This window comes from Myxine glutinosa, chromosome 12, assembly GCF_964187855.1.
Source record: "Myxine glutinosa chromosome 12, kmMyxGlut1.1, whole genome shotgun sequence".
Lineage (NCBI taxonomy): Eukaryota > Metazoa > Chordata > Myxini > Myxiniformes > Myxinidae > Myxine > Myxine glutinosa.
In genome coordinates, this window is record NC_136272.1 from 3,023,665 (window position 1) to 3,040,336 (window position 16,672).

Genomic DNA, 16,672 nt, shown 5'->3' on the forward strand with positions numbered 1-16,672 from the left:
CATGATGTTGTTTGTCTTTTGAAAGGAACTTCCTATTCAAGCTGAACGTTTTGAACCTCTCACTTGTACAGGTAAGAATGACCTGTTCGGAGTTTGCATTTGAACCAATAGCTCGTGATTCTCCTAACCCAGGTTATAACAGGTGTACTATGTGTCCATTGTTTAAAAATGTCTGTGTAATTCACATTCAAGTAGCTACACTCACATTCATTGAGGTATTTGTCTTGCATGTGATTTATGTGAAGCTCCATGATGAGCCTTAGAATCAATACAAGAGAATAATATTGGTCACATGACTAAATATCTGCCTTTCTATCATTCCACATACACATAAGGGTTGTCAAACTAACAGCTGAGCAATTAACTTACAAAATAATGAAAAGGAAGAACTAGAACAGCACTCGGTACCCAGGGCACAAGCCCAGCTGGGACCCACATGGGTTTTCGTTGGTTATGTGGACTGAACTGGGCTTGAACTTTGAGTGGGCTTTCAACTGAACTGAAACTGAAAAAGTTTTGGATTGTTCCGTTGAGTGATTCTGGAGATATGGATTTTCAAATACTTTTTCCTGAAATCCAAGATGGCTGCCATACCACGTGACTGATGTCATAGTTCAGAAACGTTTTTCCCCATGGGTAGTTGATCATATATATGAAATTTCGCATTGATCTGTTCAGCAGTTCTGGAGAAAAAGATGTTAAAAGGTTTCCTTAAATCCAAGATGGCCACCATATCATGTCACTGATGATGTCATAGTTTAGAAATATTTTTCCCACAGCAGTAGTTGATCATACTGTCACGTGGAAAAGTAAGTACACCCCATGTAAAGTTTTGACTTTTTCAACATATTTCAACATACAGCTATTTGATCTTCATTTCAACAATATTGATAGATAAAGGTGATATAATATAACAAATATCATGAAACATTTACATTTTGTAGTCCATTGTATAATTTAAATAAACATAAATGCAAATTTCGCATGTGGAAAAAGAAAGTACACCCTTGGCTCCAATAGGTGGTATAGCCCCCTTTGGCAGAAACAACCTCAAGTAGGCGTTTCTTATAACTGTCTACCAGTCTCTGACATCGACTGGGAGAAATTTTTGCCGACTCCTCCATGCAGAATTCTTTCAGCTGTGCGATGTTTGAGGGGTTTCTTGCATGCACAGCTCGTTTCAAATCCCCCCACAACATCTCGATGGGATTTAGATCCGGGCTTTGACTTGACCATTCCAGAACCCTCCATTTCCTTCTTTTCAGCCATTCCTTGGTGGATTTACTGGTATGTTTAGGGTCATTGTCATGTTGCAAGGTCCACCTTCGGTTGAGCTTCAACTTTCCGACAGATGGCCTCACATTATCCTCAAGCACCCTCTGCCACAATGAAGAATTCATAGTGGATTCTATGATGGTGAGCTGCGCAGGCCCTGATGCAGCAAAGCTGCCCCAAACCATAATATTTCCACCACCATGCTTTACAGTTGGTATCAGGTTCTTGTGGTCAAATGCTGTCTTTGGTTTTCACCAAACATGTATTCTGGTACTGTGGCCAAATAGCTCTACCTTTGACTCATCTGTCCAGAGCACATTGTTCCAGAAGTGCTGGTCTTTGCCTAGGTGTTCATTGGCAAACTTTAGTCTTGCCCTGATGTTCTTTCTGGACAGCAAAGGTTTCCTCCTGGCACACCTCCCATGTAGATCAAATTTGTGCAGCCTTTTTCTAATGGTAGACTCGTGCACTTTGAAGTAAACAGTGGCAAGAGCTACCTGTAGGTCCCGTGATGACATTCTGGGGTTCTTAGAGACTTATTTCAGCATCTTGCGGTCTGCTGAACTTGCTCGGGTGGCCTGGCCTGAACAAAAGTTGGCAGTTGTTTGGAATCTTTTCCACTTGTAGATGATCTTCCGGACAGTCGAATGATTGATTTCAAATTGTTTGGAGATCTTTTTAAATCCCTTCCCAGACTCGGAAGCATCTATAACCTTCTTTATGAAGGCCTCAGAGAGCTCTTTTGATCTAGGCATGGTGACGCCGCACACTTCAACAACAAAGAGCAAACCAAACTAAATGTCTGAGGTTTAAATAAGACAGGTTCCTCCAAGATCCTCTCTAACGATGTTCTAATCATTTGCACCTGAGCTGGTGCACCTGATTCTAATTTTAGGTATTTGAAGTAGTGATAAATGTAGGGGTGTACTTACTTTTTTCACATGCGAAATTTGCATTTATGTTTATTTAAATTATACAATGGACTACAAAATGTAAATGTTTCATGATATTTCTTATATTATATCACCTTTATCGATCTATATTGTTGATAGCTCTTTCACGAGCCTCGAATCAGTATACAAAAAAAAAAAAAAAAAAAAAAAATGAAGATCAAATAGCTGTATGTTGAAATATGTTGAAAAAGTCAAAACTTTACATGGGGTGTGCATACTTTTTCATGTGACTGTATTTGTAATAAATCAAAATGTTAAACGTTTTCCTTTCTCTCTTCCCGTGAAAGTCTTTTCCTCCATTGACCCGTCATTGCTCGCACCCAGGTCAACAATCGGCCGTAATGGAATTAGCATTACCCCGGCGGTGTTGCTTGGCCGCCTAAATTTGGTACGCCAGCGGGTACGTACGGTACATTCCCCGATTGAGACCGTTGCACGGTACAGGTAAGCAATCGCGCGACCGCCCAATTGGCGTTTGTAGTTGCTGGTTCGCAACCTGCCGAGGTACGAAGTTATTCGTGCACGGCAGCCGCAGGCCCGGTAAGTTCGGGAGGGAACGGAGGTTAACCCCTCGTAGTAAACCCGAACCCCAGGCTGTAACTATATATATATATATATATATATATATATATATATATATATATATATATATATATATATACGTATATGTATATATATATATATATATCACACAAACAAAAAACTCACAAGGAGACACTTCTGAAATTAAGGTATGATTTTAAGCAGAAATTATATGTCCAAACGGTGAAGTCAAAGTTCTGATCGATTTATAGGTCATACGACACTTTATGTATTTGAAGGAAGTCCAGTATATTTCCATGTAGCGGTATCCATGCAACGCGGAAACAAATGGAAGTTGGCCAAAGCATGCTGGGTCACCTTTGAGGAAGTGGTTGATGTTTGCACATGAAAGTTGACTATCATAAATAAATGCATGTTAGCTGGTAACCAGCAGACATGATGCTGGAGCTATTAAATCCAATGTTATAATCCAAATGGTAACCCTAATGCTAACCCTTGACACACATGATGCTGGAGCTATTAAATCCAATGTTATAATCCAAATGGTAACCCACAGGATAACCTTAACCCTAATATGGCCAGTAACATAAATGTCCATATTTTCAGACTTTTCCAGTAATGTTTGTAATCGTTTGATCATTCATGAATTAACCAACGGAATAAATTTTTCCCAGAAAATAATGTTAATGTTTGTTCATTTACGCTATAACAAAATATATCTATTGTAATCTCGAAAATACATTATCTTTCTCTGTATAACTGATCACACTTTATTGTATATGTTGGGATTGAATATGATGTCACGTGATTAAAAGCTATTGTTGCTTGAGCACCATTGGAGTTTCAGTTCCCATGATTCCTTCCAAAGGCACTGGAGCATTTTTCCACGAAAAAGAGCAAATTATCAACTTTCACCTATATTTAGCCATAGTATCGACACCTGATCCCATATTTATTAGGACAGTATTGCAGGCTGGATAGCCAGCTTTTTATTTCATATTGATTTGGGATTGCTTCGTTAATGGAAGAACTGTTTGTGTTCCTTGTAATCAGTATTTTTTTGGTGAAAGAATGCTTCATGTCCTTGGGATTGTCATGTTGTGAACTCCATGTGACTGTATCTCTCTGTTCCTGTGTGCAGGCCGTGGAATGGCCAAGTGCCCAATATAATTCATGCCATAACAGAGGTAAAACCCAGGTGAGCATTGCGGCGTTTACCTGCATACAGTACACCTGGTGAAGAAATGTATTTTACTTTAGTGTTTTGTTAAAGCCTTAACGGCTTTTTAAATAATAGAGAAGTGTACTTGGCTGATTTTCATACAAGATGTAGGCTCATGGAAGAGTGAGGTGATGGAGGCCAAAGGGTACGACGCTGACAGTGGGGGCAACAGTTGGAAAAATAATCAAGGGAATGAACTACAGGTAAAGAGGGAGTTTTAACTCAGTCACCTGTAATAAGTGGGTTGGGTTCGGTCGGGTTAATGGGAATAGAAGGGATTATGGGTACAGATGGCAGTCTATATACTATTTGAATCCCTGGAGGGAAGAATGGGATTGAGGAGGAATCATTTTCCCAAATGGAAGAGAAGATGAACAAAAGAGTGTAGGTGTGCGTGAAACCAGGATTTTGGGATATGAACCAGGAAGTTCTTAATGGATCATGCATGACACATGCATCCTGGAGGACTTGTGGAGGGTCAGAGCAGAGGGAGCTAAAATCAGTAAAGAGATGGGAAAGGGGGGCAGAGAGAGCCGAGGGAGCTAAAATCAGTAAAGAGATGGGAAAGGGGGGGGGGGGGGGGAGAGAGAGCCGAGGGAGATAAAATCAGTAAAGAGATGGGAAAAGGGGGCAGAAAGAGCCGGGTGAGCTAAAATCAGTAAAGAGATGGGAAAGGGGGGCAGAGAGAGCCGAGGAAGCTAAAATCAGTGATGGGGTTTGAAAGGGGGGCAGAGATAGCCAAGGGAGCTGAAATCATTAAAGAGGAGGGAAAGGGGGGCAGAGATAGCCGAGGGAGCTAAAATCAGTAAAGAGGAGGGAAAGGGGAGCAGAGAGAGCCGAGTGAGCTAAAATCACTAAAGAGGAGGGAAGGGGGGGGGGGGGGCAGAGAGAGCCAAAATCAGTAAAGAGGAGGGAAAGGGTGGCAGAGATAGCCGAGGGAGCTAAAATCAGTGATGGGGTTTGCAAGGGGTGCATAGATAGCCGAGGGAGCTGAAATCATTAAAGAGGAGGGAAAGGGGGGGCAGAGAGAGCCGAGTGAGCTAAAATCACTCAAGAGGAGGGAAAGGGGGGCAGATAGAGCCAAAATCAGTAAAGAGGAGGGAAAGGGGGGCAGAGATAGCCGAGGGAGCTAAAATCAGTAAAGAGGAGGGAAAGGGGAGCAGAGAGAGCCGAGTGAGCTAAAATCACTAAAGAGGGGGGGAAGGGGGGGGCAGAGAGAGCCAAAATCAGTAAAGAGGAGGGAAAGGGTGGCAGAGAGAGCCGAGGGAGCTAAAATCAGTAAAGAGATGGGAAAAGGGGGGCAGAGAGAGCCGGGTGAGCTAAAATCAGTAAAGAGATGGGAAAGGGGGACAGAGAGAGCCGAGGGAGCTAAAATCAGTGATGGGGTTTGAAAGGGGGAAGAGATAGCCGAGGGAGCTGAAATCCTTAAAGAGGAGGGAAAGGGGGGTAGAGATAGCCGAGGGAGCGAAAATCAGTAAAGAGATGGGAAAGGGGGGGCAGAGAGAGCCGAGGGAGCTAAAATCAGTGATGGGTTTGAAAAGGGGGGCAGAGATATCCGAGGGAGCTAAAATCAATAAAGGGATGGGAAAAGGGGGGCAGAGAGAGCCGAGGGAGCTAAAATCAGTAAAGAGATGGGAAAAGGGGGCAGAGAGAGCCGGGTCAGCTAAAATCAGTAAAGAGATGGGAAAGGGGGGCAGAGAGAGCCGAGGGAGCGAAAATCAGTGATGGGGTTTGAAAGGGGGGCAGAGATAGCTGAGGGAGCTAAAATCAGTAAAGAGGAGGGAAAGGGGGGCAGATATAGCCGAGGGAGCTAAAATCAGTACAGAGGAGGGAAAGAGGAGGGGATGGGGAGCAGAGAGAGAGAGAGCCGAGTGAGCTAAAATCACTAAAGAGGAGGGAAAGGGCGGCAGAGAGAGCCGAGGGAGCTAAAATCAGTAAAGAGATGGGAAAGGGGGGCAGAGAGAGCCGAGGGAGCTAAAATCAGTAAAGAGATGGAAAATGGGGCAGAAAGAGCCGGGTGAGCTAAAATCAGTAAAGAGATGGGAAAGGGGGGCAGAGAGAGCCGAGGAGCTAAAATCAGTGATGGGGTTTGAAAGGGGGGCAGAGATAGCCAAGGGAGCTGAAATCATTAAAGAGGAGGGAAAGGGGGCAGAGATAGCCGAGGGAGCTGAAATCAGTAAAGAGGAGGGAAAGGGAGCAGAGAGAGCCGAGAGTGAGCTAAAATCACTAAAGAGAAGGGAAGGAGGGGGCGGGGGGGGGAAGAGAGAGCCAAAATCAGTAAAGAGGAGGGAAAGGGTGGCAGAGATAGCCGAGGAGGAGCTAAAATCAGTGATGGGGTTTGAAAGGAGGGCATAGATAGCCGAGGGAGCTGAAATCATTAAAGAGGAGGGAAAGGGGGGCAGAGAGAGCCGAGTGAGCTAAAATCACTCAGAGGAGGGAAAGGGGGCCAGATAGAGCCAAAATCAGTAAAGAGGAGGAAAGGGTGGCAGAGAGAGCCGAGGGAGCTAAAATCAGTGAAGAGATGGGAAAGAGGGGGGGGGGCAGAGAGAGCCGAGGGAGCTAAAATCAGTAAGAGATGGGAAAAGGGGCAGAGAGAGCCGGGTGAGCTAAAATCAGTAAAGAGATGGGAAAGGGGGGCAGAGAGAGCCGAGGAGCTAAAATCAGTGATGGGTTTGAAAGGGGGAAGAGATAGCCGAGGGAGCTGAAATCATTAAAGAGGAGGGAAAGGGGGGTAGAGATAGCCGAGGGAGCTAAAATCAGTAAAGAGACTGGGAAAGGGGGGCAGAGAGAGCCGAGGCAGCTAAAATCAGTGATGGGGTTTGAAAGGGGGGCAGAGATATCCGAGGGAGCTAAAATCAGTAAAGGGATGGGAAAGGGGGGCAGAGAGAGCCGAGGAGCTAAAATCAGTAAAGAGATGGGAAAAGGGAGCAGAGAGAGCCGGGTGAGCTAAAATCAGTAAAGAGATGGAAAGGGTGGCAGAGAGAGCCGAGGGAAGCGAAAATCAGTGATGGGTTTGAAAGGGGGGCAGGGATATCGAGGGAGCTAAAATCAGTAAAGAGATGGGAAGGGGGGGGGGGCAGAGAGAGCCAAGGGAGCTAAAATCAGTGGTGGGGTGTGAAAGGGGGGCAGAGATAGCTGAGGGAGCTAAAATCAGTAAAGAGGAGGGAAAGGGGGGCAGAGATAGCCGAGGGAGCTAAAATCAGTAAAGAGGAGGGAAAGAGGAGGAGGAGGGGAGCAGAGAGAGAGAGAGAGCAGAGTGAGCTAAAATCACTAAAGAGGAGGGTAAAGGGTGGCAGAGATAGCCGAGGGAGCTAAAATCAGCAAGGAGGAGGGAAAGGGTGGCAGAGATAGCCGAGGGAGCTAAAATCTCTAAAGAGATGGGAAAGGGAAGGCAGAGAGAGCCGAGTGAGCTAAAATCAGTAAAGAGGAGGGAAAGGGGGGGCAGAGATAGCCGAGGAGCTAAAATCAGTAAAGAGATGGGAAAGGGGGGCAGAGAGAGGCGAGTGAGCTAAAACAGTAAAGAGGAGGGAAAGGGGGGCAGAGATAGCCGAGGAGCTAAAATCAGTAAGAGATGGGAAAGGTGGGGGGGCAGAGAGAGCCAAGGGAGCTAAAATCAATAAAGAGATGGGAAAGGGGGGCAGAGCGAGCCGAGTGAGCTAAAATCAGTAAAGAGATGGGAAAGGGGGGGAAGAGATAAACCGAGGGAGCTAAAATCAGTAAAGAGGAGGGAAAAGGGGGCAGAGAGAGAGAGCCGAGGGAGCTAAAATCAGTAAAGAGGAGGGAAGGGATGGAGAGAGAGAGAGAGAGAGAGAGAGAGAGAGAGAGAGAGAGAGAGAGAGAGAGAGAGAGAGAGAGAGAGAGAGAGAGAGAAAGAGAAAGAGAAGAGAAAGAGAAGAGAAAGAAGAGAAGAAAAAGAAAGTAGATAAGATGATAAGATAGATAAGATAGATATATATTAGATTAGATAGATAGATATTAGATTAGATATTAGATTAGATAGATATTAGATTGGATAGATAGATAGATATTAGATTAGATAGATAGATATTAGATTAGATAGATAGATATTAGATTAGATAGATAGATATTAGATTAGATATATAGATAGATATTAGATTAGATAGATAGATAGATATTAGATTAGATAGATAGATAGATATTAGATTAGATATATAGATAGATATTAGATTAGATAGATAGATAGATATTAGATTAGATAGATAGATAGATATTAGATTAGATAGATAGATAGATATTAGATTAGATATATAGATAGATATTAGATTAGATAGATAGATATATATTAGATTAGATAGATAGATAGATATTAGATTAGATAGATAGATATTAGATTAGATAGATAGATAGATATTAGATTAGATTAGATAGATAGATAGATGTTAGATTAGATAGATAGATAGATATTAGATTAGATAGATAGATAGATATTAGATTAGATAGATAGATAGATATTAGATTAGATAGATAGATAGATATTAGATTAGATATATAGATAGATATTAGATTAGATAGATAGATAGATATTAGATTAGATAGATAGATAGATATTAGATTAGATAGATAGATAGATATTAGATTAGATTAGATAGATAGATAGATGTTAGATTAGATAGATAGATAGATGTTAGATTAGATAGATAGATAGATATTAGATTAGATAGATAGATAGATGTTAGATTAGATAGATAGATAGATGTTAGATTAGATAGATAGATAGATGTTAGATTAGATAGATAGATAGATGTTAGATTAGATAGATAGATAGATGTTAGATTAGATAGATAGATAGATGTTAGATTAGATAGATAGATAGATATTAGATTAGATAGATAGATAGATGTTAGATTAGATAGATAGATAGATGTTAGATTAGATAGATAGATAGATGTTAGATTAGATAGATAGATAGATGTTAGATTATATATATATACACATATATATATATATATACATATATATATATATATATATATATATATATATATATATATATATATATATATATATAAAATCAGTAAAGAGGAGGGAAGGGGGCACAGAGAGAGAGCCGAGGGAGCTAAAATCAGTAAAGAGATGGGAAAGGGGGGGGGCAGAGAGAGAGAGCCGAGTGAGCTAAAATCAGTAAAGAAGAGGGAATGGTGGCGGAGAGAGAGAGAGAGAGAGAGAGAGCCGAGTGAGCTAAAATCAGTAAAGAAGAGGGAATGGTGGCGGAGAGAGAGAGAGAGAGAGAGAGCTGAGGGGGCTAAAATCAGGAAAGAGATGGGAAAGGGGGGCAGAATTAGCCAAGTGAGCTAAAATCAGTAAAGAGGAGGGAGGGGGGCAGAGAGAGCGAGAGGGAGCCGAGGGAGGTAAAATCAGTGATGGGGTGTGAAAGGGGGGCAGACCGAACCCAAGTGAGAGATGGAGAGAGAAAGTCCGTGAGATGTGATGTCACGTGATACTGGGGCACAATGCAGTCGTCCACCGAGCTCCAGACAAAGGCCTTGTAGAGGGTAGACTACAAATAGCTCTGATTGCCCAAGGAAACACTTTGATGAACCGAGGTTGACCAATCTGTGACTGCCTTTGGAAGCCAGTTTTTCGATATGGTTGGACGACGAGAGGTCATGGCTGACGATGAGGCTTAGAAACTCAGGAGACTGAACTTCTTGTAGTGGATGACGATGGAAATGGATCGGGGGTTTGTTTGATGATCCATGTGGAGTGACAGGTGATACTGTAATGAATGTTGGAATTGAAAACCACGTTGTATTTGTCAGGCCGCAGCATCTAATGTTTCGGAATCTCAATTTACGATGTTGTCACTGTGATGACGTTTTTAAATAAAGGTAACAATACTGAATTTAGACGTCAGGACAAATGTCGAAGTTAAGCAAAGTTTACTGTGTTCCTGTTGTAACTTTTGTTTTGTCCCAACAATTTAGACGATGCTCCTGAAATCGCATTATGTTTCGAAAGTGTCGAATTATTTAATTTTATCCTCATGCGACCTTCGCTGATATAAACATTATAAAGGATTGGTGAAGGCTCCAGGTTGGAAAGTATCGCACCAATTAAAAGTGTAACTTAGTTATGAAAATTTTCCCAAAAAACAACTGGATGACGACATTTGGACGAGTCGACGCACCATTTGGAGATAATAAAACCTTTCGTTATTTCTTCATACTTTGAGCATCTATTTATTGTTGGAGTACCGGTTAATATTGATAGGTAATGGTATACCTACATTTTAAACGAGTGTGATTTCGGTACAGGAAGGTGTCATTTGGTTCATCGTGCCTGTGCCATATCCACATTCACCGACTGCAGGTAGACCGAGTTATCCAACTAAACCCAAGCAGAATATTTTACCTGATCAATGTTGGTATGAAATGGCCGGCTCTTTGTTATTTTTTTTTACCTTCAAATGATGAATACCGATGGGACAGCCAGCTTCACCTCACCCGCTAAAGGATGGGATGCTCCACGATGCGACCTCCCCTCACCCTTGCTGGCACCACACCAGTGTAGTAATTAGATACCTGCGGTCAAAAAGCGATCGCCAAGGGTAAGCCTCCCCCGGTGCGCACGATCAAATGATGAATACCGATGGGACAGCCAGCTTCACCTCACCCGCTAAAGGATGGGATGCTCCACGATGCGACCTCCCCTCACCCTTGCTGGCACCACACCAGTGTAGTAATTAGATACCTGCGGTCAAAAAGCGATCGCCAAGGGTAAGCCTCCCCCGGTGCGCACGATCAAATGATGACCTTCACCTTCAACATTTAGGGATTGAGTGGAAAACAGGAAAATGTGTCCCCGTCCACAATCTATCCCTAAAACTCAACATCTTCAAAATCGGAGGAAAGTTATTGGTTCACGAGTTATCAGAGTGACCATATATTCGTAATGGGTGTGTGTCTGTGTGTCTGTCTGTCCGCAGCATAACTACCCGATGACATCATCCGATCTTGATGAAACTTGGGTGGGAGGTCGATATCATGATCTAGTTGTGTCCTGCCTAGAGTGGGCGTATTGCGCCCATTGTGGGCGGAGCCACGCCCGGAAAAGATGTCTTTTTAGGGGGTAATCGAGTTCAAGCTACATCTTCTCCGAGGGGTTTGGTGGAATCTGACAGGGGTTTCGGTATTTGGTTAGGCCAATGTCACGTGTCTAGCCCCACGGAGCTGGATTTTCATTTTCGCCCCAAGGACAAGGTCACAAGGTCACAAAATTTAGAAAAGTCGATTTCTGATGGTTTTATTACATTGTTCGCTTCCTGATAGGGTGAAATGTCGTACATGTTTTTATATCATCACAAACATCATGAAATACAAGTTTTCCAACAAATTTCAGAATCTTCGACCTTTGACCTTTGAAGGTCACAAAGGTCAAATTTTCAAAGTTGTCGGAATCTAACCAATTTTTCGGTATTGTGTAGCTAACTAACCTCATAACTGATTATACATTATTTTCTATCTCATTTCAAGGTCAGTAACCTTCGTTTTGACATTTCAAGGTCACAAAGGTCAAATTTTCAAAGTTGTCGGAATCTAACCAATTTTTCGGTATTGTGTAGCTAACTAACCTCATAACTGATTATACATTATTTTCTATCTCATTTCAAGGTCAGTAACCTTCGTTTTGACATTTCAAGGTCACAAAGGTCAAATTTTCAAAGTTGTCGGAATCAAACCGAATTTTCGGTATTGTGTAGCTAACTAGTCTCATAACAGATAATACATTCCTATTTATATATTTTCAATGTCGGTTTTGACCTTTGCCATTGAATACCGCTCGCTCGTGAACCATCGCCGTCTCCTGACTTGTTCAAGTTATGATCAACAAAGTTTTTATGCTAATTAGGTCACAATCTAAAAATAATAATAGGTGAAGGTCACAAATCAAAATTCGGTTTGATTCCGACAACTTTGAAAATTTGACCTTTGTGACCTTGAAATGTCAAAACGAAGGTTACTGACCTTGAAAGGTGCACATCAGGTGCACAGCTTCACGCAGGTATGCCATTATGATGCAAGAACTTCTTGGAAGGCCAAAAGGCTTTGATCTTTGAGATTCCTCATTGGCAAAACTGAGAGATGCCAAAAAAGCGTTGTTAGTTTCAGACTGACATTTGACCTTGACCTTTAACCCGGAGGGGTATGATGTAAATTAAGTGTAAATGCTCCTTGCTCTAGGCTATTTAGAGAGGGCAATTCCGTTCCAACTGGACAAAAGTTTGTCGAGTGTAGGTGAAAAAAATGTTCGGTTTTAAGGTCATGGCCCAGTTATAGACATTGTAAGTTAATTCGAAAACGATTATGTGAACCCCGCTCATACTTTAGATTCCCAATCTCTGGAAATGTTTAATTCAGCTAATCCCAGCAGGGCCCAAGATACAGCTCGGACTTTGGCAGAAAAAGGGGGAAAAACATCTAAATGGTGGTTTACTGCTCTCAGGTGTACGAAATCATTAAAATTGGGGTCACTGATTGTAGAAACAAAGCCTACAACAGCCTGGGGGGGGGGGGGGGGTGGGGGGGGGGAGGGGAGGACGCCTAATTATGGCTGATATCATGCCTATTAGGGGTTGAACCCACACTAAACATCACACCAACCAAGCTCCCCTCAGCTATTACCTCTTTAATGGCTCCAATCATTGTCACCTTATCGTGGGTCGGCTGGGGAAAGTTTCTGGCCAAGTCTTTCAGGAAATGGCGGATCCTTATGTTCGTCGGAAGGAAGTTTGGCCTGGAATTTAGTCAGAATGCCGGCGATAACTCACCTGCTCTTCATGAAGGGTGCCATGTGTCTTTCTGATCATCCACCGACAAATGGACACCTAGCTTAACTTGTATCCAATGGCCGGCTCACTTTGCGATGAGACACCCTGCGCACGAAGCACCACTTGGTTATCAATCGGATCGGGAATCGAACCCAGACAAGATAGCTCAAAGGTAAATGGACTACCTGTGCACCGCCCCGTTACGAGCAACCTGGTACTCTTGCCGCTCCTAAATTAATCTTGTACTCTTTTTTTTTTCCAGGAGGAATGCCAAAATTACATCCGTGTACTGCTACCTTCTAATGGGAAGCTCTTCACCTGTGGAACCAATGCGTTCGCACCTGCGTGCATCATCAGATCGGTAAGAAATCTTCCTCGATGCTACGTTCCAATTACTATAAATATCGTTTATCTTCACCAAACCGGACAGGTCTATTTATAAAGGTTCTCAATTTACACGCTTATAAAAAAAACATTCTACTTCTGTTGTTCGAACCTTGTCAGATGTTTTCATTATTCCTCTTATTCAGGATTCCCTGGGGAAACCCAGTAACCATGGCAACCTAGTAACCCATTCATGGAAACCCAGTCAGCATACTGTTGTAATATGGCATCTCAAGCTTTGTAAGGAAACCCTTTCCAAACAAGTGCTGCTTGTAATAATTAGAAACAAAAATCTAAATCGAAGGCCATCTGGTTCAGGTGTAAGCATGCCAACCTTCTCCACTAAGTATACCCTCCAGGTGGGGCACATGCTGGGGACGTCTTTGTTGTCAGGGAGCTAAAAGCTGGTTCAATTTACTAGTTTTATTTGTAAAGAGCAAATATAAATATATAATGTATATCTTTTGTCATTTTTTTTGGCTTTTGCACAAAAGAAAAAACATCTATTGTTGTCTCGTTGCTTAGCAACATTAGCTTTGTTTGCCCAAACTGCGACAATAGGGAATACTTTGTGAATATTCTTCAAGTTACCAAAAACGCAAAGCTGGATAATGAAGCAAACAATAAGGATGTATCGTGAATTGTTCACAGCACTTATTGATGGCATGCGTTGGCACTAATGCCTCAGGTAGTGTGCAGTAGATAATGGGAACACCTGCTCTTGATTCCAATGCTGATTGTGTGTGGCAGCTGCTGGTACGTCCATTAAATTTTAATAAACAGACATAAAACAACCGTTGCACGGCACAAGGTATTCCCTTGAGCACCTGCAATGAGACTTTTTTTTTCAACGCACGGGTTCGTGAGCAGAGGTAGCACAGAACAGGAACCTCCCAGAAGGACGGGTTTGATGGTCCTGCAAATTAATTTGATTACTCAGGAGGAGCCGGGAGGGAAGAAGTTCTCCAGGTAGATTGAGTTGTGAAGATTTGTTGATCGTCAAATTTGTGATGAATTGATGCCTTGTAAATTGGATGGGGGCAGCACAATAAGGATTCACTGAAACTCTGCCATGACATAAAACTCAGATGATTAGTCACGTGACCTGACTCCTTTAGAAGGAATACTCGGTTTTGGCAAATTCTGGCAGCACTTTTGGTGGATAATCTCCTTTCTTTTTTTTTCTTTTTTTTGTTAATAGAAATGGGTTTTAACATTTTGATATAATTAATAGTGCAATGGGGAAAATTGATTATACCTGAAGAATCAAATCTGTTTAACCATTCTGTTTAACGAGGCCTGGTGTTGGCTTGGCATCCTCGGATCCGGTTAAGGTGCCAGCTTGTGGTCCTAGGATCCGGTTAGGGTGCCGGCTTGGGATCCTAGGATCTGGTTACGGTGCCGGCTTGGGATCCTAGGATCTGGTTAGGGTACCGGCTTGGGATCCTCGGATCCTGGGTTTGAATCCCGGTCGATCGCTGAATTAACACGGGGGGGGGGGGGGGGGGGGGGGTTTGACTCAGCCTGTCATCCTTCCGAGGTCGGCAAATTGAGTACCAGTTCACTGGTAATTCCCTGTGTGTCGCAAGAGGTGGCCAACAGGGTTGGTGGCAGGAAGGGCATCCGGCCATAAAACATTCCTTCAAAAAGGGGACCACGGTGCCCAAAAAAGGCCAACCCCTGCTCTGCGGGGAAAAATGGCCTCTAAAGGTGGTTCTTCTTCATTATGGAGACATAAGGTAAACACTATTATTATTGGTTCATTAAAGCACTGGTATGAGCAACTAAGAACTGCAGGTCAACCGTGTAAGGTGAAATGTATAAATGTTTATTTGTAATATTGCTTTGGGTTTTATTGATAAATTATATTGTTGACAACGGTGAGTTCATGCAATGTACCTGCTTATTCTAACGAGCCTTTACTGTATAAGCAACGCAACACGATGATAGGATCAAAATGGCGTCTGAGGATGTAACTGGTGCGATTATGACCGAGTCTTGCCAACTTGCCCTTGTCGTTGCCCGCAGATGCAGGACATCTCAAAGGAGCTGAAGCATGTGAGTGGTGTCGCCCGCTGTCCGTACGACCCGCAGCACAGCTCCACCGCCCTGCTGACCGTACGCGGGGAAATATACGCCGCCACTGCCATGGATTTCTCCGGAAGGGATCCAGCCATCTACCGCAGCCTCGGGTCTCTACCTCCTCTCCGCACAGCTCAGTACAACTCCCGTTGGCTGCACGGTGCGTGTAACGTCTTGGTTTTCATTTTTAGTTAGTTTGCCAATCACTGAGACTATTGGTTGAGATTTACCAGAATAAACCAACTAACTATCGTCTCTCCGTTTGTTGACAGAGCCAAGTTTTGTGTCCGTGTATGAGATGGGGTCTTTTGTTTACGTCTTCTTGAGGGAGAGACCGCTGCAACACGAGTGTGCGCTGTCCAGCATCTCTCGGGTGGCGCGCATTTGCACCAATGATGTCGGCGGTCGCTTTGTGCTGGAGGAAACCTGGACCACGTTCATGAAGGCCAGCCTCCATTGCCGGCTGCAGACCAATTCGGGCCTTGTTACGCTGGCCTATCCTGAACTTCAGGCGACGTACCTGCTGTCAGAAAGGGGCTTGGTTTACGCGGTGTTCTCCACGAGCCACGCGTTAGTACTGTTTGTGGTTCTGTTAGTGATGTTATATGCTCTGTTTCCAGCACTCAGATATAAGGTGCCAGGCCAAAAGCCTGTGGAAGATTCTGGGGGTTAAGGTGGGAGTGGAGGTGTTGAGTATTTCTATAATTCTGCCTTAACTTGCATAATTAATAAAACCAAAGTATTATTTTGTAGTTTGCAAACTCGTGAATATGTCAAGCGGTCAAAATATTATGTTTAGAATTTTATCATGACATTGAAACCAAGCATTCTGGAAAACAAATACTCTATCATGTGTGTGTGTGTGTGTATATATATATATATATTTATTTATTTATATATGTATATATATATATATATATATATATATATATATATATATATATATATATATATATATATATATATATATATATATATATATATATATATATATATATACATACATACATACATACATACATACATATATATATATATATATATATATATATATATATATATGTATATATATATATATTTAATACACAGGAATTCAATTCCTGCGTGGGGCTAGTGTGAAAAATTCTGACTCAACCCGGGACTCAAACCGTGATATATATATACAGTCACGTGAAAAAGTAAGTACACCCCATGTAAAGTTTTGACTTTTTGAACATATTTTAACATACAGCTATTTGATCTTCATTTCAACAATATTGATTGATAAAGGTGATATAATATAACAAATATCATGAAACATTTACATTTTGTAGTCCATTGTATAATTTAAATAAACATAAATGCAAATTTCGCATGTGGAAAAAGTAAGTACACCCTGACATTTATCACGATTTCAAATACCTAAAATTAGAATCAGGTGCACCA

General features: G+C 42.3%; 1 protein-coding gene across 1 annotated transcript in view; it reads left to right on the forward strand.

Moving 5' to 3' along the window:
• Positions 1-16,672, forward strand: part of LOC137437283 (semaphorin-5A-like) — a 227,277-nt gene that overhangs the window by 111,856 nt on the left and 98,749 nt on the right. The window contains exons 4-8 of the mRNA XM_078766389.1: positions 26-71; positions 3,913-3,969; positions 13,044-13,142; positions 15,194-15,407; positions 15,520-15,817. Coding sequence (XP_078622515.1) covers positions 26-71; positions 3,913-3,969; positions 13,044-13,142; positions 15,194-15,407; positions 15,520-15,817 — 714 coding nt within the window. The remainder of the gene's footprint in view (positions 1-25; positions 72-3,912; positions 3,970-13,043; positions 13,143-15,193; positions 15,408-15,519; positions 15,818-16,672) is intronic.